General features: G+C 46.7%; 1 protein-coding gene across 1 annotated transcript in view; it reads left to right on the forward strand.

Annotated features, from left to right (window-relative positions):
- ACAP1 (ArfGAP with coiled-coil, ankyrin repeat and PH domains 1) overlaps positions 1-23,823 on the forward strand; it is a 449,099-nt gene that overhangs the window by 281,639 nt on the left and 143,637 nt on the right. Inside the window, exon 8 of the mRNA XM_088464394.1 lies at positions 11,956-12,051. Coding sequence (XP_088320520.1) covers positions 11,956-12,051 — 96 coding nt within the window. The remainder of the gene's footprint in view (positions 1-11,955; positions 12,052-23,823) is intronic.

The raw sequence follows: 23,823 nt of genomic DNA on the forward strand, positions 1-23,823 counted from the left end.
CCACATATTACCTCAGCACAGCATTCCCCAGATATTACCCCAGCATAGCATTCCCCACATATTACCCCAGTATAGCGTTTCCCACATTTTACCCTAGTATAGCGTTTCCCACATATTACGCCAGTATAGTGTTTCCCACATATTACCCTAGTAAAGCGTTTCCCACATATTACCACAGTATAGCGTTTCCCACATATTACCCCAGTATAGCGTTTCCCACATATTACCACAGTATAGCATTTCCCACATATTACCCCAGTATAGCGTTTCCCACATATTACCCCAGTATAGCGTTGCCCACATATTACCCCAGTATAGCGTTTCCCACATATTACCCCAGTATAGCGTTTCCCACATATTACCCCCAGCACAGTGATCCCCTCATTTTACCCCAGTATTGCGTTTCCCACATATTACCCCAGTATAGCGTTTCCCACATATTACCCCAGTATAGCGTTTCCCACATATTACCCCAGTATAGTGTTTCCCACATATTACCCCAGTATAGCGTTTCCCACATATTACCCCAGCACAGTGATCCCCTCATTTTACCCCAGTATAGCGTTTCCCACATATTACCCCAGTATAGCGATTCACACATATTACCCCAGTATAGCGTTTCCCACATATTACCCCAGTATAGCGTTTCACACATATTACCCCAGTATAGCGTTTCCCACATATTACCCCAGTATAGCGTTTCCCACATATTACCCCAGCACAGTGATCCCCTCATTTTACCCCAGTATAGCGTTTCCCACATATTACCCCAGTATAGCGTTTCCCACATATTACCCCAGTATAGCGTTTCCCACATATTACCCCAGTATAGCGTTTCCCACATATTACCCCCAGCACAGTGATCCCTCATTTTACCCCAGTATAGCGTTTCCCACATATTACCCCAGTATAGTTTCCCACAAATTACCACCAGCACAGTGATCCCTCATTTTACCCCAGTATAGCGTTTCACACATATTACCTCATTATAGCGTTTCCCACATATTATCCCAGTATAGCGTTTCACACATATTACCCCAGTATAGCGTTTCCCACATATTACCTCAGCACAGCGATCACCACATATTACCCCAGTATAGCGTTTCCCACATATTACCTCAGCACAGCGATCACCACATATTACCCCAGTATAGCGTTTCACACATATTACCCCAGTATAGTTTCCCACAAATTACCACCAGCACAGTGATCCCTCATTTTACCCCAGTATAGCGTTTCCCACATATTACCACAGTATAGCGTTTCACACATATTACCCCAGTATAGCGTTTCCCACATATTACCCCAGTATAGCCTTTCACACATATTACCCCAGTATAGCGTTTCCCACATATTACCCCAGTATAGCGTTTCCCACATATTACCCCCAGCACAGTGATCCCCAGATATTACCCCAGCACAGCATTCCCCACATATTACCCCAGTATAGCGTTTCCCACATATTACCCCAGTATAGTGTTTCCCACATATTACCCCAGTATAGCGTTTCCCACATATTACCCCAGCACAGTGATCCCCTCATTTTACCCCAGTATAGCGTTTCCCACATATTACCCCAGTATAGCGTTTCCCACATATTACCCTAGTATAGCGTTTCCCACATATTACCCCAGTATAGCGTTTCACACATATTACCCCAGTGTAGCGTTTCCCACATATTACCCCAGTATAGCGTTTCCCACATACTACCCCAGTATAGCGATCCCCACATATTACCTCAGCACAGCATTCCCCAGATATTACCCCAGCATAGCATTCCCCACATATTACCCCAGTATAGCGTTTCCCACATATTACCCTAGTATAGCGTTTCCCACATATTACGCCAGTATAGTGTTTCCCACATATTACCCTAGTAAAGCGTTTCCCACATATTACCACAGTATAGCGTTTCCCACATATTACCCCAGTATAGCGTTTCCCACATATTACCCCCAGCACAGGGATCCCCTCATTTTACCCCAGTATAGCGTTTCCCACATATTACCCCAGTATAGCATTTCCCACATATTACCCCAGTATAGCGTTTCCCACATATTACCCCAGTATAGTGTTTCCCACATATTACCCCAGTATAGCGTTTCCCACATATTACCCCAGCACAGTGATCCCCTCATTTTACCCCAGTATAGCGTTTCCCACATATTACCCCAGTATAGCGTTTCCCACATATTACCCCAGTATAGCGTTTCCCACATATTACCCCAGTATAGTGTTTCCCACATATTACCCCAGTATAGCGTTTCCCACATATTACCCCAGTATAGCGTTTCCCACATATTACCCCAGTATAGTTTCCCACATATTATCCCAGTTTAGCGTTTCCCACATATTACCCCAGTATAGCGTTTCCCACATACAGTATTACGCCAGTATAGCGTTTCCCACATATTTCCCCAGTATAGCGATCCCCACATATTACCTCAGCACAGCATTCCCCAGATATTACCCCAGCATAGCATTCCCCACATATTACCCCAGTATAGCTTTTCCCACATATTACCCTAGTATAGCGTTTCCCACATATTACGCCAGTATAGTGTTTCCCACATATTACCCTAGTAAAGCGTTTCCCACATATTACCACAGTATAGCGTTTCCCACATATTACCCCAGTATAGCGTTTCCCACATATTACCACAGTATAGCATTTCCCACATATTACCCCAGTATAGCGTTTCCCACATATTACCCCAGTATAGCGTTTCCCACATATTACCCCAGTATAGCGTTTCCCACATATTACCCCAGTATAGCGTTTCCCACATATTACCCCCAGCACAGTGATCCCCTCATTTTACCCCAGTATTGCGTTTCCCACATATTACCCCAGTATAGCGTTTCCCACATATTACCCCAGTATAGCGTTTCCCACATATTACCCCAGTATAGTGTTTCCCACATATTACCCCAGTATAGCGTTTCCCACATATTACCCCAGCACAGTGATCCCCTCATTTTACCCCAGTATAGCGTTTCCCACATATTACCCCAGTATAGCGATTCACACATATTACCCCAGTATAGCGTTTCCCACATATTACCCCAGTATAGCGTTTCACACATATTACCCCAGTATAGCGTTTCCCACATATTACCCCAGTATAGCGTTTCCCACATATTACCCCAGCACAGTGATCCCCTCATTTTACCCCAGTATAGCGTTTCCCACATATTACCCCAGTATAGCGTTTCCCACATATTACCCCAGTATAGCGTTTCCCACATATTACCCCAGTATAGCGTTTCCCACATATTACCCCCAGCACAGTGATCCCTCATTTTACCCCAGTATAGCGTTTCCCACATATTACCCCAGTATAGTTTCCCACAAATTACCACCAGCACAGTGATCCCTCATTTTACCCCAGTATAGCGTTTCACACATATTACCTCATTATAGCGTTTCCCACATATTATCCCAGTATAGCGTTTCACACATATTACCCCAGTATAGCGTTTCCCACATATTACCTCAGCACAGCGATCACCACATATTACCCCAGTATAGCGTTTCACACATATTACCCCAGTATAGTTTCCCACAAATTACCACCAGCACAGTGATCCCTCATTTTACCCCAGTATAGCGTTTCCCACATATTACCACAGTATAGCGTTTCACACATATTACCCCAGTATAGCGTTTCCCACATATTACCCCAGTATAGCCTTTCACACATATTACCCCAGTATAGCGTTTCCCACATATTACCCCAGTATAGCGTTTCCCACATATTACCCCCAGCACAGTGATCCCCAGATATTACCCCAGCACAGCATTCCCCACATATTACCCCAGTATAGCGTTTCCCACATATTACCCCAGTATAGTGTTTCCCACATATTACCCCAGTATAGCGTTTCCCACATATTACCCCAGCACAGTGATCCCCTCATTTTACCCCAGTATAGCGTTTCCCACATATTACCCCAGTATAGCGTTTCACACATATTACCCCAGTATAGCGTTTCCCACATATTACCCCAGTATAGCGTTTCACACATATTACCCCAGTGTAGCGTTTCCCACATATTACCCCAGTATAGCGTTTCCCACATACTACCCCAGTATAGCGATCCCCACATATTACCTCAGCACAGCATTCCCCAGATATTACCCCAGCATAGCATTCCCCACATATTACCCCAGTATAGCGTTTCCCACATATTACCCTAGTATAGCGTTTCCCACATATTACGCCAGTATAGTGTTTCCCACATATTACCCTAGTAAAGCGTTTCCCACATATTACCACAGTATAGCGTTTCCCACATATTACCCCAGTATAGCGTTTCCCACATATTACCCCCAGCACAGGGATCCCCTCATTTTACCCCAGTATAGCGTTTCCCACATATTACCCCAGTATAGCATTTCCCACATATTACCCCAGTATAGCGTTTCCCACATATTACCCCAGTATAGTGTTTCCCACATATTACCCCAGTATAGCGTTTCCCACATATTACCCCAGCACAGTGATCCCCTCATTTTACCCCAGTATAGCGTTTCCCACATATTACCCCAGTATAGCGTTTCACACATATTACCCCAGTATAGCGTTTCCCACATATTACCCCAGTATAGCGTTTCACACATATTACCCCAGTATAGCGTTTCCCACATATTACCCAGTATTGCGTTTCCCACAAATTACCCCAGCACAGTGATCCCCTCATTTTACCCTAGTATAGCGTTTCCCACATATTACCCCAGTATAGCGTTTCCCACATATTACCCCAGTATAGCGTTTCCCACATATTACCCCCAGCACAGTGATCCCTCATTTTACCCCAGTATAGCGTTTCCCACATATTACCCCAGTATAGCGTTTCACACATATTACACCAGTATACCGTTTCCCACATATTACCCCAGTATAGCGTTTCCCACATATTACCCCAGTATAGCGTTTCCCACATATTACCCCAGTATAGCATTTCCCACATATTACCCCAGCACAGTGATCCCCTCATTTTACCCCAGTATAGCGTTTCCCACATATTACCCCAGTATAGCGTTTCCCACATATTACCCCAGTATGGCGTTTCCAACATATTACCACCAGCACAGTGATCCCTCATTTTACCCCAGTATAGCGTTTCCCACATATTACCCCAGTATAGTTTCCCACAAATTACCACCAGCACAGTGATCCCTCATTTTACCCCAGCATAGCGTTTCCCACATATTACCACAGTATAGCGTTTCACACATATTACCCCAGTATAGCGTTTCAAACATATTACCACAGTATAGCGTTTCACACATATTACCTCAGTATAGCGTTTCCCACATATTACCCCAGTATAGCGTTTCACACATATTACCCCAGTATAGCGTTTCCCACATATTACCTCAGCACAGCGATCACCACATATTACCCCAGTATAGCGTTTCACACATATTACCCCAGTATAGTTTCCCACAAATTACCACCAGCACAGTGATCCCTCATTTTACCCCAGTATAGCGTTTCCCACATATTACCACAGTATAGCGTTTCACACATATTACCCCAGTATAGCGTTTCCCACATATTACCCCAGTATAGCGTTTCCCACATATTACCCCCAGCACAGTGATCCCCTCATTTTACCCCAGTATAGCGTTTCCCACATATTACCCCAGTATAGCGTTTCCCACATATTACCCCAGTATAGCGTTTCCCACATATTACCCCAGTATAGTGTTTCCCACATATTACCCCAGTATAGCGTTTCCCACATATTACCCCAGCACAGTGATCCCCTCATTTTACCCCAGTATAGCGTTTCCCACATATTACCCCAGTATAGCGTTTCACACATATTACCCCAGTATAGCGTTTCCCACATATTACCCCAGTATAGCGTTTCACACATATTACCCCAGTATAGCGTTTCCCACATATTACCCCAGTATAGCGTTTCCCACATATTACCCCCAGCACAGTGATCCCCTCATTTTACCCCAGTATAGCGTTTCCCACATATTACCCCAGTATAGTGTTTCCCACATATTACCCCAGTATAGCGTTACCCACATATTACCCCCAGCACAGTGATCCCTCATTTTACCCCAGTATAGCGTTTCCCTCATATTACCCCAGTATAGTTTCCCACAAATTACCGCCAGCACAGTGATCCCTCATTTTACCCCAGTATAGCGTTTCCCACATATTACCACAGTATAGCGTTTCACACATATTACCCCCAGCACAGTGATCCCTCATTTTTCCCCAGTATAGCGTTTCCCACATATTACCCCAGTATAGTTTCCCACAAATTGCCACCAGCACAGTGATCCCTCATTTTACCCCAGTATAGCGTTTCCCACATATTACCACAGTATAGCGTTTCACACTGATTACCTCAGTATAGCGTTTCACACATATTACCCCAGTATAGCGTTTCCCACATATTACCTCAGCACAGCGATCACCACATATTACCCCAGTATAGCGTTTCCCACATATTACCCCCAGCACAGTGATCCCTCATTTTACCCCAGTATAGCGTTTCCCACATATTACCCCAGAATAGCGTTTCCCATATATTACCCCAGTATAGTGTTTCCCACATATTACCTCAGCACAGCGATCACCACATATTACCCCAGTATAGCGTTTCCCACATATTACCCCAGTATAGCGTTTCCCACATGTTACCCCAGTATAGCGTTTCCCACATATTACCTCAGCACAGCGTTTCCCACATATTACCTCAGCACAGCGATCCCCACATATTACCTCAGCACAGCGATCCCCACATATTACCCCAGTATAGCGTTTCCCACATATTACCCCCAGCACAGTGATCCCTCATTTTACCCCAGTATAGCGTTTCCCACAGATTACCTCAGTATAGCGTTTCCCACATATTACCCCAGTATAGCGTTTCCCACATATTACCCCAGTATAGCGTTTCCCACATATTACCTCAGCACAGCGATCACCACATATTACCCCAGTATAGCGTTTCCCACATATTACCTCAGCACAGCATTCCCCACATATTACCCCAGCACAGCATTCCCCATATATTACCCCAGCACAGCATTCCCCACATATTACCTCAGCACAGCATTCCCCACATATTACCCCAGCACAGAATTCCCCACATATTACCCCAGCACAGCATTCCCCACATATTACCACAGCACAGTGATCCCCACATAATTCCCCAGCACAGCATTCCCCACATATTACTCCAGCACAGCGATCCCCACATTTTACCCCAGTATAACGTTTCCCACATATTACCCCAGTATAGTTTCCCACATATTATCCCAGTTTAGCGTTTCCCACATATTACCCCAGTATAGCGTTTCCCACATATTACCCTAGTATAGTGTTTCCCACATATTCCGCCAGTATAGCGTTTCCCACATATTACCCCAGTATAGCGTTTCCCACATATTACCCCAGTATAGCGTTTCCCACATATTACCCCAGTACAGCGATCCCCACATATTACCTCAGCACAGCATTCCCCAGATATTACCCCAGCACAGCATTCCCCACATATTACCCCAGTATAGCGTTTCCCACATATTACCCCAGTATAGTTTCCCACATATTATCCCAGTTTAGCGTTTCCCACGTATTACCCCAGTATAGCGTTTCCCACATACAGTATTACGCCAGTATAGCGTTTCCCACATATTACCCCAGTATAGCGTTTCCCACATATTACCCCAGTATAGCGATCCCCACATATTACCTCAGCACAGCATTCCCCAGATATTACCCCAGCATAGCATTCCCCACATATTACCCCAGTATAGCGTTTCCCACATATTACCCTAGTATAGCGTTTCCCACATATTACGCCAGTATAGTGTTTCCCACATATTACCCTAGTAAAGCGTTTCCCACATATTACCACAGTATAGCGTTTCCCACATATTACCCCAGTATAGCGTTTCCCACATATTACCACAGTATAGCATTTCCCACATATTACCCCAGTATAGCGTTTCCCACATATTACCCCAGTATAGCGTTTCCCACATATTACCCCAGTATAGCGTTTCCCACATATTACCCCCAGCACAGTGATCCCCTCATTTTACCCCAGTATAGCGTTTCCCACATATTACCCCAGTATAGCGTTTACCACATATTACCCCAGTATAGCGTTTCCCACATATTACCCCAGTATAGTGTTTCCCACATATTACCCCAGTATAGCGTTTCCCACATATTACCCCAGCACAGTGATCCCCTCATTTTACCCCAGTATAGCGTTTCCCACATATTACCCCAGTATAGCGATTCACACATATTACCCCAGTATAGCGTTTCCCACATATTACCCCAGTATAGCGTTTCACACATATTACCCCAGTATAGCGTTTCCCACATATTACCCCAGTATAGCGTTTCCCACATATTACCCCAGCACAGTGATCCCCTCATTTTACCCCAGTATAGCGTTTCCCACATATTACCCCAGTATAGCGTTTCCCACATATTACCCCAGTATAGCGTTTCCCACATATTACCCCCAGCACAGTGATCCCTCATTTTACCCCAGTATAGCGTTTCCCACATATTACCCCAGTATAGTTTCCCACAAATTACCACCAGCACAGTGATCCCTCATTTTACCCCAGTATAGCGTTTCACACATATTACCTCATTATAGCGTTTCCCACATATTATCCCAGTATAGCGTTTCACACATATTACCCCAGTATAGCGTTTCCCACATATTACCTCAGCACAGCGATCACCACATATTACCCCAGTATAGCGTTTCACACATATTACCCCAGTATAGTTTCCCACAAATTACCACCAGCACAGTGATCCCTCATTTTACCCCAGTATAGCGTTTCCCACATATTACCACAGTATAGCGTTTCACACATATTACCCCAGTATAGCCTTTCACACATATTACCCCAGTATAGCGTTTCCCACATATTACCCCAGTATAGCGTTTCCCACATATTACCCCCAGCACAGTGATCCCCTCATTTTACCCCAGTATAGCGTTTCCCACATATTACCCCACTATAGCGTTTCCCACATATTACCCCAGTATAGCGTTTCCCACATATTACCCCAGTATAGTGTTTCCCACATATTACCCCAGTATAGCGTTTCCCACATATTACCCCAGCACAGTGATCCCCTCATTTTACCCCAGTATAGCGTTTCCCACATATTACCCCAGTATAGCGTTTCACACATATTACCCCAGTATAGCGTTTCCCACATATTACCCCAGTATAGCGTTTCACACATTTTACCCCAGTATAGCGTTTCCCACATATTACCCCAGTATAGCGTTTCCCACATATTACCCCAGTATAGCGATCCCCACATATTACCTCAGCACAGCATTCCCCAGATATTACCCCAGCATAGCATTCCCCACATATTACCCCAGTATAGCGTTTCCCACATATTACCCTAGTATAGCGTTTCCCACATATTACGCCAGTATAGTGTTTCCCACATATTACCCTAGTAAAGCGTTTCCCACATATTACCCCAGTATAGCGTTTCCCACATATTACCCCCAGCACAGTGATCCCCTCATTTTACCCCAGTATAGCGTTTCCCACATATTACCCCAGTATAGCGTTTCACACATATTACCCCAGTATAGCGTTTCCCACATATTACCCCAGTATAGCGTTTCCCACATATTACCCCAGTATAGCGTTTCCCACATATTACCCCAGTATAGTGTTTCCCACATATTACCCCAGTATAGCGTTTCCCACATATTACCCCAGCACAGTGATCCCCTCATTTTACCCCAGTATAGCGTTTCCCACATATTACCCCAGTATAGCGTTTCACACATATTACCCCAGTATAGCGTTTCCCACATATTACCCCAGTATAGCGTTTCACACATATTACCCCAGTATAGCGTTTCCCACATATTACCCCAGTATAGCGTTTCCCACATATTACCCCAGCACAGTGATCCCCTCATTTTACCCTAGTATAGCGTTTCCCACATATTACCCCAGTATAGCGTTTCCCACATATTACCCCAGTATAGCGTTTCCCACATATTACCCCCAGCACAGTGATCCCTCATTTTACCCCAGTATAGCGTTTCCCACGTATTACCCCAGTATAGTTTCCCACAAATTACCACCAGCACAGTGATCCCTCATTTTACCCCAGTATAGCGTTTCACACATATTACCTCAGTATAGCGTTTCCCACATATTATCCCAGTATAGCGTTTCACACATATTACCCCAGTATAGCGTTTCCCACATATTACCTCAGCACAGCGATCACCACATATTACCCCAGTATAGCGTTTCACACATATTACCCCAGTATAGTTTCCCACAAATTACCACCAGCACAGTGATCCCTCATTTTACCCCAGTATAGCGTTTCCCACATATTACCACAGTATAGCGTTTCACACATATTACCCCAGTATAGCGTTTCCCACATATTACCCCAGTATAGCCTTTCACACATATTACCCCAGTATAGAGTTTCCCACATATTACCCCAGTATAGCGTTTCCCACATATTACCCCCAGCACAGTGATCCCCTCATTTTACCCCAGTATATCGTTTCCCACATATTACCCCAGTATAGCGTTTCCCACATATTACCCCAGTATAGCGTTTCCCACATATTACCCCAGTATAGTGTTTCCCACATATTACCCCAGTATAGCGTTTCCCACATATTACCCCAGCACAGTGATCCCCTCATTTTACCCCAGTATAGCGTTTCCCACATATTACCCCAGTATAGCGTTTCACACATATTACCCCAGTATAGCGTTTCCCACATATTACCCCAGTATAGCGTTTCACACATATTACCCCAGTATAGCATTTCCCACATATTACCCCAGTATAGCGTTTCCCACATATTACCCCAGCACAGTGATCCCCTCATTTTACCCTAGTATAGCGTTTCCCACATATTACCCCAGTATAGCGTTTCCCACATATTACCCCAGTATAGCGTTTCCCACATATTACCCCCAGCACAGTGATCCCTCATTTTACCCCAGTATAGCGTTTCCCACATATTACCCCAGTATAGTTTCCTACAAATTACCACCAGCACAGTGATCCCTCATTTTACCCCAGTATAGCGTTTCCCACATATTACCACAGTATAGCGTTTCACACATATTACCTCAGTATAGCGTTTCCCACATATTACCCCAGTATAGCATTTCACACATATTACCCCCAGCACAGTGATCCCTCATTTTACCCCAGTATAGCGTTTCCCACATATTACCACAGTATAGCGTTTCACACATATTACCCCAGTATAGCGTTTCCCACATATTACCCCAGTATAGCGTTTCCCACATATTACCCCAGTATAGCGTTTCCCACATATTACCCCAGTATAGCGTTTCCCACATATTACCTCAGTACAGCGATCACCACATATTACCCCAGTATAGCGTTTCCCACATATTACCCCAGTATAGCGTTTCCCACATATTACCCCAGTATAGCGTTTCCCACATATTACCCCAGTATAGCGTTTCCCACATATTACCTCAGCACAGCGATCACCACATATTACACCAGTATAGCGTTTCCCACATATTACCCCAGTATAGCGTTTCCCACATATTACCTCCGCACAGCGATCCCCACATATTTCCCCCAGTACAGCATTCCCCACATATTACCCCTAGCACAGTCTTCCCCACATATTACCCCTAGCACAGTCTTCCCCACATATTACCCCTAGCACAGTCTTCCCCACATATTACCCCCAGCACAGTGATACCCACATATTACCCCCAGCACAGCGATATAATTGTCCCCATTAATATATTGGGGGTTATCAGTGATTATTTAGTAAAGTTACTTATTTCCCTGAACAATTATTGTCACTATTGTTTCCTTGTGTTTTCTTATCTGAGTGGTCAGATGGCTCACTATTGTCTGCCCCTCTGGGGTACTTGATTTCCCCCAGATGCTGCAGCTAATGGACGCCCAGGCATGTTTCCTGACACAGAGTCACACTGTCCTACAGAACCTGGATGAGTATCGGAAAGGCCTGGCCGGACAGGTGAGCTGCAAACACAAGGACAATACAATCATAGGATGTGGGTTCCCTGTAACACCTGAGAATGACTACAGCCACCCGTATATGTCTACGTATGTATGTCTACCAGGGATATATGTATAATATTTGTCTTAAAGAAAGAATAATATATCATTGCGGTATCACACGACTTCTCCTGTGTGGTGGGCCCAGTGCCCCTCTATGGTGGCTACCCCAGGTTCACTCTGTGAATGGCTGAGATGGTGGCTGGGTGAATGGAACCTCTGATTGTAGCCACAGAACCCTAGAATGGATGGGGCCATGTTGCAGGATCGGTGGATATCCCCTTACAGATGGTTACATGGGCAACATCCTTGTGCCTGACACAGTTTCCACTTCTCCAAGGACAGTTTCAGCCCTTTCTGTGAGTCTTTCATTGTTCTCTGCCAACATTATCCCATTCATAATAAGATAATCTAGGAGTACTTTAATCTCTTGGAAGTCCACGTCCCTCATGTGTTCATCTATGTATTTGTGAAACAAGTCTGAAGCACCAGACACTCCTTGTGGCATCCTCTGACAGTGATAAAAGCCCTTGGGGCAGATGAGTGCAGTTTTCACCTCTGTGGGTTCCATAGAGATATGACGATACCAGCAGCGAGGTCTAACACAGATGCCACATACTTCTCTGCAGGGAGTTGAGGACTTCATCTATCCACAGTGCCATGTACTCACCTATCCACAGTGCAGTGTACTCATCTATCCACAGTGCAGTGTACTCATCTATCCACAGTGCAGTGTACTCATCTATCCACAGTGCCGTGTACTCCTCTATCCACAGTGCCGTGTACTCCTCTATCCACAGTGCAGTGTACTCCTCTATCCACAGTGCCGTGTACTCCTCTATCCACAGTGCAGTGTACTCCTCTATCCACAGTGCCGTGTACTCCTCTATCCACAGTGCAGTGTACTCCTCTATCCACAGTGCAGTGTACTCATCTATCCACAGTGCAGTGTACTCATCTATCCACAGTGCCGTGTACTCCTCTATCCACAGTGCAGTGTACTCATCTATCCACAGTGCCGTGTACTCCTCTATCCACAGTGCAGTGTACACATCTATCCACAGTGCAGTGTACACATCTATCCACAGTGCAGTGTACTCATCTATCCACAGTGCCTTGTACTCATCTATCCACAGTGCAGTGTACACATCTATCCACAGTGCAGTGTACTCCTCTATCCACAGTGCAGTGTACTCCTCTATCCACAGTGCAGTGTACTCATCTATCCACAGTGCCGTGTACTCATCTATCCACAGTGCCGTGTACTCATCTATCCACAGTGCCGTGTACTCATCTGTCCACAGTGCCGTGTACACATCTGTCCACAGTGCCGTGTACTCATCTATCCACAGTGCAGTGTACACATCTATCCACAGTGAGGTGTACACATCTATCCACAGTGCAGTGTAGTCATCTATCCACAGTGCAGTGTACACATATATCCACAGTGACGTGTACTCATCTATCCACAGTGCCGTGTACTCATCTATCCACAGTGCCGTGTACTCATCTATCCACAGTGCAGTGTACACATCTACCCACAGTGCCGTGTACTCATCTACCCACAGTGCCGTATACTCATCTATCCACAGTGTAGTGTACTCATCTATCCACAGTGCCGTGTACACATCTATCCACAGTGTAGTCACAGTGCAGTGTACTCCTCTATCCACAGTGCCGTGTACTCCTCTATCCACAGTGCCGTGTACTCCTCTATCCACAGTGCCGCGTACACATCTACCCACAGTGCCGTGTACTCATCTACCCACAGTGCCGTGTACTCATCTACCCACAGTGCCGTATACTCATCTATCCACAGTGTAGTGTACTCATCTATCCACAGTGCCGTGTAAACATCTATCCACAGTGTAGTCACAGTGCAGTGGACTCCTCTATCCACAGTGCAGTGTACTCCTCTATCCACAGTGCAGTGTACTCCTCTATCCACAGTGCCGTGTACTCATCTATCCACAGTGCCGTGTACTCATCTATCCACAGTGCAGTGTACTCCTCTATCCACAGTGCCGTGTACTCCACTATCCACAGTGCCGTGTACTCCTCTATCCACAGTGCCGTGTACACATCTATTCACAGTGCCGTGTACTCCTCTATCCACAGTGCAGTGTACTCCTCTATCCACAGTGCCGTGTACTCATCTATCCACAGTGCAGTGTACACATCTATCCACAGTGCAGTGTACTCATCTATCCACAGTGCCGTGTAGTCATCTATCCACAGTGCAGTGTACACATCTATCCACAGTGCCGTGTACTCATCTATCCACAGTGCCGTGTACTCATCTATCCACAGTGCAGTGTACACATCTATCCACAGTGCAGTGTACTCATCTATCCACAGTGCAGTGTACTCATCTATCCACCAGTGCAGTGTACTCCTCTATCCACAGTGCCGTGTACTCCTCTATCCACAGTGCCGTGTACTCCTCTATCCACAGTGCCGTGTACTCCTCTATCCACAGTGCCGTGTACTCCTCTATCCACAGTGTCGTGTACACATCTACCCACAGTGCCGTGTACACATCTACCCACAGTGCCGTGTACTCATCTACCCACAGTGCCGTGTACTCATCTACCCACAGTGCCGTGTACTCATCTATCCACAGTGTAGTGTACTCATCTATCCACAGTGCCTTCGTACACATCTATCCACAGTGCAGTGTACTCCTCTATTTACAGTGCCGTGTACTCATCAATCCACAGTGCCGTGTACACATCTATCCACAGTGCAGTGTACTCCTCTATCCACAGTGCCGTGTACTCCTCTATCCACAGTGCCGTGTACTCCTCTATCCACAGTGCCGTGTACTCCTCTATCCACAGTGCCGTGTACTCCTCTATCCACAGTGCCGTGTACACATCTACCCACAGTGCCGTGTACACATCTACCCACAGTGCCGTGTACTCATCTACCCACAGTGCCGTGTACACATCTACCCACAGTGCCGTGTACTCATCTACCCACAGTGCCGTGTACTCATCTATCCACAGTGTAGTGTACTCATCTATCCACAGTGCCGTGTACACATCTGTCCACAGTGCCGTGTACTCATCTATCCACAGTGCCGTGTACTCCTCTATCCACAGTGCCGTGTACACATCTACCCACAGTGCCGTGTACACATCTACCCACAGTGCCGTGTACACATCTACCCACAGTGCCGTGTACACATCTACCCACAGTGCCGTGTACTCATCTACCCACAGTGCCGTGTACTCATCTATCCACAGTGTAGTGTACTCATCTATCCACAGTGCCGTGTACACATCTATCCACAGTGCCGTGTACTCATCTATCCACAGTGCCGTGTACTCATCTATCCACAGTGCCATGTACACATCTATCCACAGTGCCGTGTACTCCTCTATCCACAGTGCAGTGTACTCCTCTATCCACAGTGCAGTGTACTCCTCTATCCACAGTGCCGTGTACACATCTATCCACAGTGCAGTGTACTCCTCTATCCACAGTGCCGTGTACTCCTCTATCCACAGTGCCGTGTACTCCTCTATCCACAGTGCCGTGTACACATCTATTCACAGTGCCGTGTACTCCTCTATCCACAGTGTCGTGTTCTCCTCTATCCTCAGTGCCGTGTATTCCTCTATCCACAGTGCAGTGTACTCCTCTATCCACAGTGCCGTGTACTCCTCTATCCAAAGTGCCGTGTACTCCTCTATCCACAGTGCAGTGTACTCCTCTATCCACAGTGCAGTGTACACATCTATCCACAGTGCCGTGTACTCCTCTATCCACAGTGCCGTGTACTCATCTATCCACAGTGCCGTGTACTCATATATCCACAGTGTAGTGTACACATCTATCCACAATGACGTGTACACATCTATCCACAGTGCAGTGTACTCCTCTATCCACAGTTACGTGTACACATCTATCCACAGTGCAGTGTACTCCTCTATCCACAGTGTAGTGTACTCCTCTATCCACAGTGCCGTGTACACATCTATCCACAGTGCAGTGTACTCATCTATCCACAGTGCAGTGTACTCCTCTATCCACAGTGCAGTGTACTCCTCTATCCACAGTGCCGTGTACACATCTATCCACAGTGCCGTGTACTCCTCTATCCACAGTGCCGGGTACTCATCTATCCACATTGCAGTGTAGTCATCTATCCACAGTGCCGTGTACACATCTATCCACAGTGCCGTGTACTCATCTATCCACAGTGCCGTGTACTCATCTATCCACAGTGCCATGTACACATCTATCCACAGTGCCGTGTACTCCTCTATCCACAGTGCAGTGTACTCCTCTATCCACAGTGCAGTGTACTCCTCTATCCACAGTGCAGTGTACACATCTATCCACAGTGCCGTGTACACATCTATCCACAGTGCCGTGTACACATCTATCCACAGTGCCGTGTACTCATCTATCCACAGTGCCGTGTACTCATCTATCCACAGTGCCGTGTACACATCTATCCACAGTGCAGTGTACTCCTCTATCCACAGTGCCGTGTACTCCTCTATCCACAGTGCCGTGTACTCCTCTATCCACAGTGCAGTGTACTCCTCTATCCACAGTGCCGTGTACTCCTCTATCCACAGTGCCGTGTACTCCTCTATCCACAGTGCCGTGTACTCCTCTATCCACAGTGCCGTGTACTCATCTACCCACAGTGCCGTGTACTCATCTATCCACAGTGCAGTGTACTCATCTATCCACAGTGCCGTGTACACATCTATCCACAGTGCCGTGTACTCATCTATCCACAGTGCCGTGTACACATCTATCCACAGTGCAGTGTACTCCTCTATCCACAGTGCAGTGTACTCCTCTATCCACAGTGCCGTGTACTCCTCTATCCACAGTGCAGTGTACTCCTCTATCCACAGTGCAGTGTACTCCTCTATCCACAGTGCAGTGTACAACTCTATCCACAGTGCCGTGTACTCCTCTATCCACAGTGCCGTGGACACATCTATTCACAGTGCCGTGTACTCCTCTATCCACAGTGCCGTGTTCTCCTCTATCCTCAGTGCCGTGTACTCCTCTATCCACAGTGCAGTGTACTCCTCTATCCACAGTGCCGTGTACTCCTCTATCCAAAGTGCCGTGTACTCCTCTATCCACAGTGCAGTGTACTCCTCTATCCACAGTGCAGTGTACACATCTATCCACAGTGCCGTGTACTCCTCTATCCACAGTGCCGTGTACTCATCTATCCACAGTGCCGTGTACTCTTATATCCACAGTGTAGTGTACACATCTATCCACAATGACGTGTACACATCTATCCACAGTGCAGTGTACTCCTCTATCCACAGTTACGTGTACACATCTATCCACAGTGCAGTGTACTCCTCTATCCACAGTGTAGTGTACTCCTCTATCCACAGTGCAGTGTACACATCTATCCACAGTGCAGTGTACTCATCTATCCACAGTGCAGTGTACTCCTCTATACACAGTGCAGTGTACTCCTCTATCCACAGTGCAGTGTACACATCTATCCACATTGCAGTGTACACCTCTATCCACAGAGCATTGTACTCCTCTATCCACTGTGCAGTGTACACATCTATCCACAGTGCAGTGTACACATCTATTCACAGTGCCGTGTACTCCTCTATCCACAGTGCAGTGTACTCCTCTATCCACAGTGCCGTGTACTCCTCTATCCACAGTGCTGTGTACTCCTCTATCCTCAGTGCCGTGTACTCCTCTATCCACAGTGCCGTGTACTCATCTATCCACAGTGCAGTGTACACATCTATCCACAGTGACATGTACACATCTATCCACAGTTTAGTGTACTCCTCTCTACACAGTGCCGTGTACTCCTCTATCCACAGTGCCGTGTACTCATCTATCCACAGTGCCGTGTACTCTTCTATCCACAGTGAAGTGTACTCCTCTTTCCACAGTGCAGTGTACTCCTCTATCCACAGTGCAGTGTACTCCTCTATCCACAGTGCAGTGTACTCCTCTGTCCACAGTGCAGTGTACTGATCTATCCACAGTGCCGTGTACTCATCTATCCACAGTGACGTATACTCCTCTATACACAGTGCAGTGTACTCCTCTATACACAGTGCAGTATACTCATCTATCCACAGTATAGTGTACTTCTCTATCCACAGTGCAGTGTACACATCTTTCCACAGTGCAGTGTACACATCTATCAACAGTGTAGTGTACTCCTCTATCCACAGGGCAGTGTACACATCTATACACAGTGCAGTGTACACATCTATCCACAGTGACGTGTACACATCTATCCACAGTGCCGTGTACTCATCTATCCACAGTGCAGTGTACTCCTCTATCCACAGTGCAGTGTACTTATCTATCCACAGTGCAGTGTACTCCTCTATCCACAGTGCCGTGTACACATCTATCCAGAGGGCAGTGTACTCCTCTATCCACAGTTACGTGTACACATCTATCCACAGTGCAGTGTAATCCTCTCTCCACAGTGCAGTGTACACATCTATCCACAGTGCAGTGTACTCATCTATCCACAGTGTAGTGTACTCTTCTATCCACAGTGAAGTGTACTCCTCTTTCCACAGTGCAGTGTATTCCTCTATCCACAGTGCAGTGTACTCCTCTATCCACAGTGCAGTGTACTCCTCTATCCACAGTGCAGTGTACTGATCTATCCACAGTGCCGTGTACTCCTCTATCCACAGTGACGTATACTCCTCTATACACAGTGCAGTGTACTCCTCTATACACAGTGCAGTATACTCATCTATCCACAGTATAGTGTACTTCTCTATCCACAGTGCAGTGTACACATCTTTCCACAGTGCAGTGTACACATCTATCAACAGTGTAGTGTACTCTATCCACAGGGCAGTGTACACATCTATACACAGTGCAGTGTACTCCTCTATCCACAGTGCCGTGTACTCATCTATCCACAGTGCCGTGTACTCTTCTATCCACAGTGAAGTGTACTCCTCTTTCCACAGTGCAGTGTACTCCTCTATCCACAGTGCAGTGTACTCCTCTATCCACAGTGCAGTGTACTCCTCTGTCCACAGTGCAGTGTACTGATCTATCCACAGTGCCGTGTACTCATCTATCCACAGTGACGTATACTCCTCTATACACAGTGCAGTGTACTCCTCTATACACAGTGCAGTATACTCATCTATCCACAGTATAGTGTACTTCTCTATCCACAGTGCAGTGTACACATCTTTCCACAGTGCAGTGTACACATCTATCAACAGTGTAGTGTACTCCTCTATCCACAGGGCAGTGTACACATCTATACACAGTGCAGTGTACACATCTATCCACAGTGACGTGTACACATCTATCCACAGTGCCGTGTACTCATCTATCCACAGTGCAGTGTACTCCTCTATCCACAGTGCAGTGTACTTATCTATCCACAGTGCAGTGTACTCCTCTATCCACAGTGCCGTGTACACATCTATCCAGAGGGCAGTGTACTCCTCTATCCACAGTTACGTGTACACATCTATCCACAGTGCAGTGTAATCCTCTCTCCACAGTGCAGTGTACACATCTATCCACAGTGCAGTGTACTCATCTATCCACAGTGTAGTGTACTCTTCTATCCACAGTGAAGTGTACTCCTCTTTCCACAGTGCAGTGTATTCCTCTATCCACAGTGCAGTGTACTCCTCTATCCACAGTGCAGTGTACTCCTCTATCCACAGTGCAGTGTACTGATCTATCCACAGTGCCGTGTACTCCTCTATCCACAGTGACGTATACTCCTCTATACACAGTGCAGTGTACTCCTCTATACACAGTGCAGTATACTCATCTATCCACAGTATAGTGTACTTCTCTATCCACAGTGCAGTGTACACATCTTTCCACAGTGCAGTGTACACATCTATCAACAGTGTAGTGTACTCTATCCACAGGGCAGTGTACACATCTATACACAGTGCAGTGTACACATCTATCCACAGTGACGTGTACACATCTATCCACAGTGCCGTGTACTCATCTATCCACAGTGCAGTGTACTCCTCTATCCACAGTGCAGTGTACTCATCTATCCACAGTGCAGTGTACTCATCTATCCACAGTGCTGTGTACTCATCTATCCACAGTGCTGTGTACTCCTCAATCCACAGTGCAGTGTACACATCTATCCACAGTGCCGTGTACTCCTCTATCCACAGTGCCGTGTCCTCATCTATCCACAGTGCCGTGTCCTCCTCTATCCACAGTGCCGTGTACTCCTCTATCCACAGTGCCGTGTACTCCTCTATCCACAGTGCCGTGTACTCCTCTATCCACAGTGCCGTGTACTCCTCCATCCACAGTGCCGTGTACTCCTCTATCCACAGTGCCGTGTACACATCTTTCCACAGTGCCGTGTACTCCTCTATCCACAGTGCCGTGTACTCCTCTATCCACAGTGCCGTGTACTCCTCTATCCACAGTGCAGTGTACTCCTCTATCCACAGTGCCGTGTACTCCTCTATCCACAGTGCCGTTTACTCCTCTATCCACAGTGCCGTGTACTCCTCTATCCACAGTGCCGTGTACTCCTCTATCCACAGTGCCGTGTACTCCTCTATCCACAGTGCGTGTACTCCTCTATCCACAGTGCGTGTACTCCTCTATCCACAGTGCCGTGTACTCCTCTATCCACAGTGCCGTGTGTTCCTCTATCCACAGTGCCGTGTACGCCTCTATCCACCGTGCCGTGTACTCCTCTATCCACCGTGCAGTGTACACATCTATCCACAGTGCCGTGTACTCTCTATCCACAGTGCAGTGTGCCCATCTATCCACAGTGACATGTACACATCTATCCACAGTGTAGTGTACTCCTCTATACACTGTGCCGTGTACTCCTCTATCCACAGTGCCGTGTACTCATCTATCCACAGTGCTGTGTACTCACCTATCCACAGTGCCGTGTACTCCTCTATCCACAGTTACGTGTACTCCTCTCTCCACAGTGCAGTGTACACATCTATCCACAGTGCAGTGTACTCCTCTATCCACAATGTAGTGTACTCCTCTATCCACAGGGAAGTGTACACCTCTATCCACAGTGCAGTGTACACATCTATCCACAGTGCAGTGTACTCCTCTATCCACAGTGTAGTGTACTCCTCTATCCACAGTGAAGTGTACTCCTGTATCCACAGTGCAGTGTACACATCTATCCACAGTGCAGTGTACACATCTATCCACAGTGCAGTGTACTCATCTATCCACAGTGTAGTGTACTCCTCCATCCACAGTGTTGTGTACTCCTCTATCCACAGTGAAGTGTACTCCTCTATCCACAGTGCAGTGTACACATCTATCCACAGTGCAGTGTACACATCTATCCACAGTGACGCATACACATCTATCCACAGTGCAGTGTACTCCTCTATCCACAGTGCAGTGTACTCCTCTATCCACAGTGCAGTGTACTCCTCTATCCACAGTGCCGTGTACTCCTCTATCCACAGTGCAGTGTACTCCTCTATACACAGTGCAGTATACTCCTCTATCCACAGTGTAGTGTACTCCTCTATCCACAGTGCAGTGTACACATCTATCCACAGTGCAGTGTACACATCTATCCACAGTGCAGTGTACACATCTATCAACAGTGTAGTTTACTCCTCTATCCACAGTGCAGTGTACACATCTATACACAGTGCAGTGTACACATCTATCCACAGTGACATGTACACATCTATCCACAGTGCCGTGTACTCATCTATCCACAGTGCAGTGTACTTATCTATCCACAGTGCAGTGTACTCATCTATCCACAGTGCTGTGTACTCATCTATCCACAGTGCTGTGTACTCCTCAATCCACAGTGCAGTGTACACATCTATTCACAGTGCCATGTACTCCTCTATCCACAGTGCCGTGTCCTCATCTATCCACAGTGCCGTGTCCTCATCTATCCACAGTGCCGTGTCCTCATCTATCCACAGTGCATTGTACTCCTCTATCCACAGTGCCGTGTACTCCTCTATCCACAGTGCCGTGTACTCCTCTATCCACAGTGCCGTGTACTCCTCTATCCACAGTGCCGTGTACTCCTCTATCCACAGTGCAGTGTACTCCTCTATCCACAGTGCAGTGTACTCCTCTATCCACAGTGCAGTGTACACATCTTTCCACAGTGCCGTGTACTCCTCTATCCACAGTGCCGTGTACTCCTCTATCCACAGTGCCGTGTACTCCTCTATCCACAGTGCCGTGTACTCATCTATCCACAGTGCCGTGTCCTCCTCTATCCACAGTGCCGTGTACTCCTCTATCCACAGTGCCGTGTACTCCTCTATCCACAGTGCCGTGTACTCCTCTATCCACAGTGCCGTGTACTCCTCCATCCACAGTGCCGTGTACTCCTCTATCCACAGTGCCGTGTACACATCTTTCCACAGTGCCGTGTACTCCTCTATCCACAGTGCCGTGTACTCCTCTATCCACAGTGCCGTGTACTCCTCTATCCACAGTGCAGTGTACTCCTCTATCCACAGTGCCGTGTACTCCTCTATCCACAGTGCCGTTTACTCCTCTATCCACAGTGCCGTGTACTCCTCTATCCACAGTGCCGTGTACTCCTCTATCCACAGTGCCGTGTACTCCTCTATCCACAGTGCGTGTACTCCTCTATCCACAGTGCGTGTACTCCTCTATCCACAGTGCCGTGTACTCCTCTATCCACAGTGCCGTGTGTTCCTCTATCCACAGTGCCGTGTACGCCTCTATCCACAGTGCCGTGTACTCCTCTATCCACCGTGCAGTGTACACATCTATCCACAGTGCCGTGTACTCTCTATCCACAGTGCAGTGTGCCCATCTATCCACAGTGACATGTACACATCTATCCACAGTGTAGTGTACTCCTCTATCCACAGTGTAGTGTACTCCTCTATACACTGTGCCGTGTACTCCTCTATCCACAGTGCCGTGTACTCATCTATCCACAGTGCCGTGTACTCACCTATCCACAGTGCCGTGTACTCCTCTATCCACAGTTACGTGTACTCCTCTCTCCACAGTGCAGTGTACACATCTATCCACAGTGCAGTGTACTCCTCTATCCACAATGTAGTGTACTCCTCTATCCACAGGGAAGTGTACACCTCTATCCACAGTGCAGTGTACACATCTATCCACAGTGCAGTGTACTCCTCTATCCACAGTGTAGTGTACTCCTCTATCCACAGTGAAGTGTACTCCTGTATCCACAGTACAGTGTACACATCTATCCACAGTGCAGTGTACACATCTATCCACAGTGCAGTGTACTCATCTATCCACAGTGTAGTGTACTCCTCCATCCACAGTGTTGTGTACTCCTCTATCCACAGTGAAGTGTACTCCTCTATCCACAGTGCAGTGTACACATCTATCCACAGTGCAGTGTACACATCTATCCACAGTGATGCATACACATCTATCCACAGTGCAGTGTACTCCTCTATCCACAGTGCAGTGTACTCCTCTATCCACAGTGCAGTGTACTCCTCTATCCACAGTGCCGTGTACTCCTCTATCCACAGTGCAGTGTACTCCTCTATACACAGTGCAGTATACTCCTCTATCCACAGTGTAGTGTACTCCTCTATCCACAGTGCAGTGTACACATCTATCCACAGTGCAGTGTACACATCTATCCACAGTGCAGTGTACACATCTATCAACAGTGTAGTTTACTCCTCTATCCACAGTGCAGTGTACACATCTATACACAGTGCAGTGTACACATCTATCCACA

The sequence above is a fragment of the Taudactylus pleione genome, unplaced genomic scaffold, assembly GCF_031769625.1.
Source record: "Taudactylus pleione unplaced genomic scaffold, aTauple2 ptg001664l, whole genome shotgun sequence".
Taxonomy (NCBI): Eukaryota; Metazoa; Chordata; class Amphibia; order Anura; family Myobatrachidae; genus Taudactylus; species Taudactylus pleione.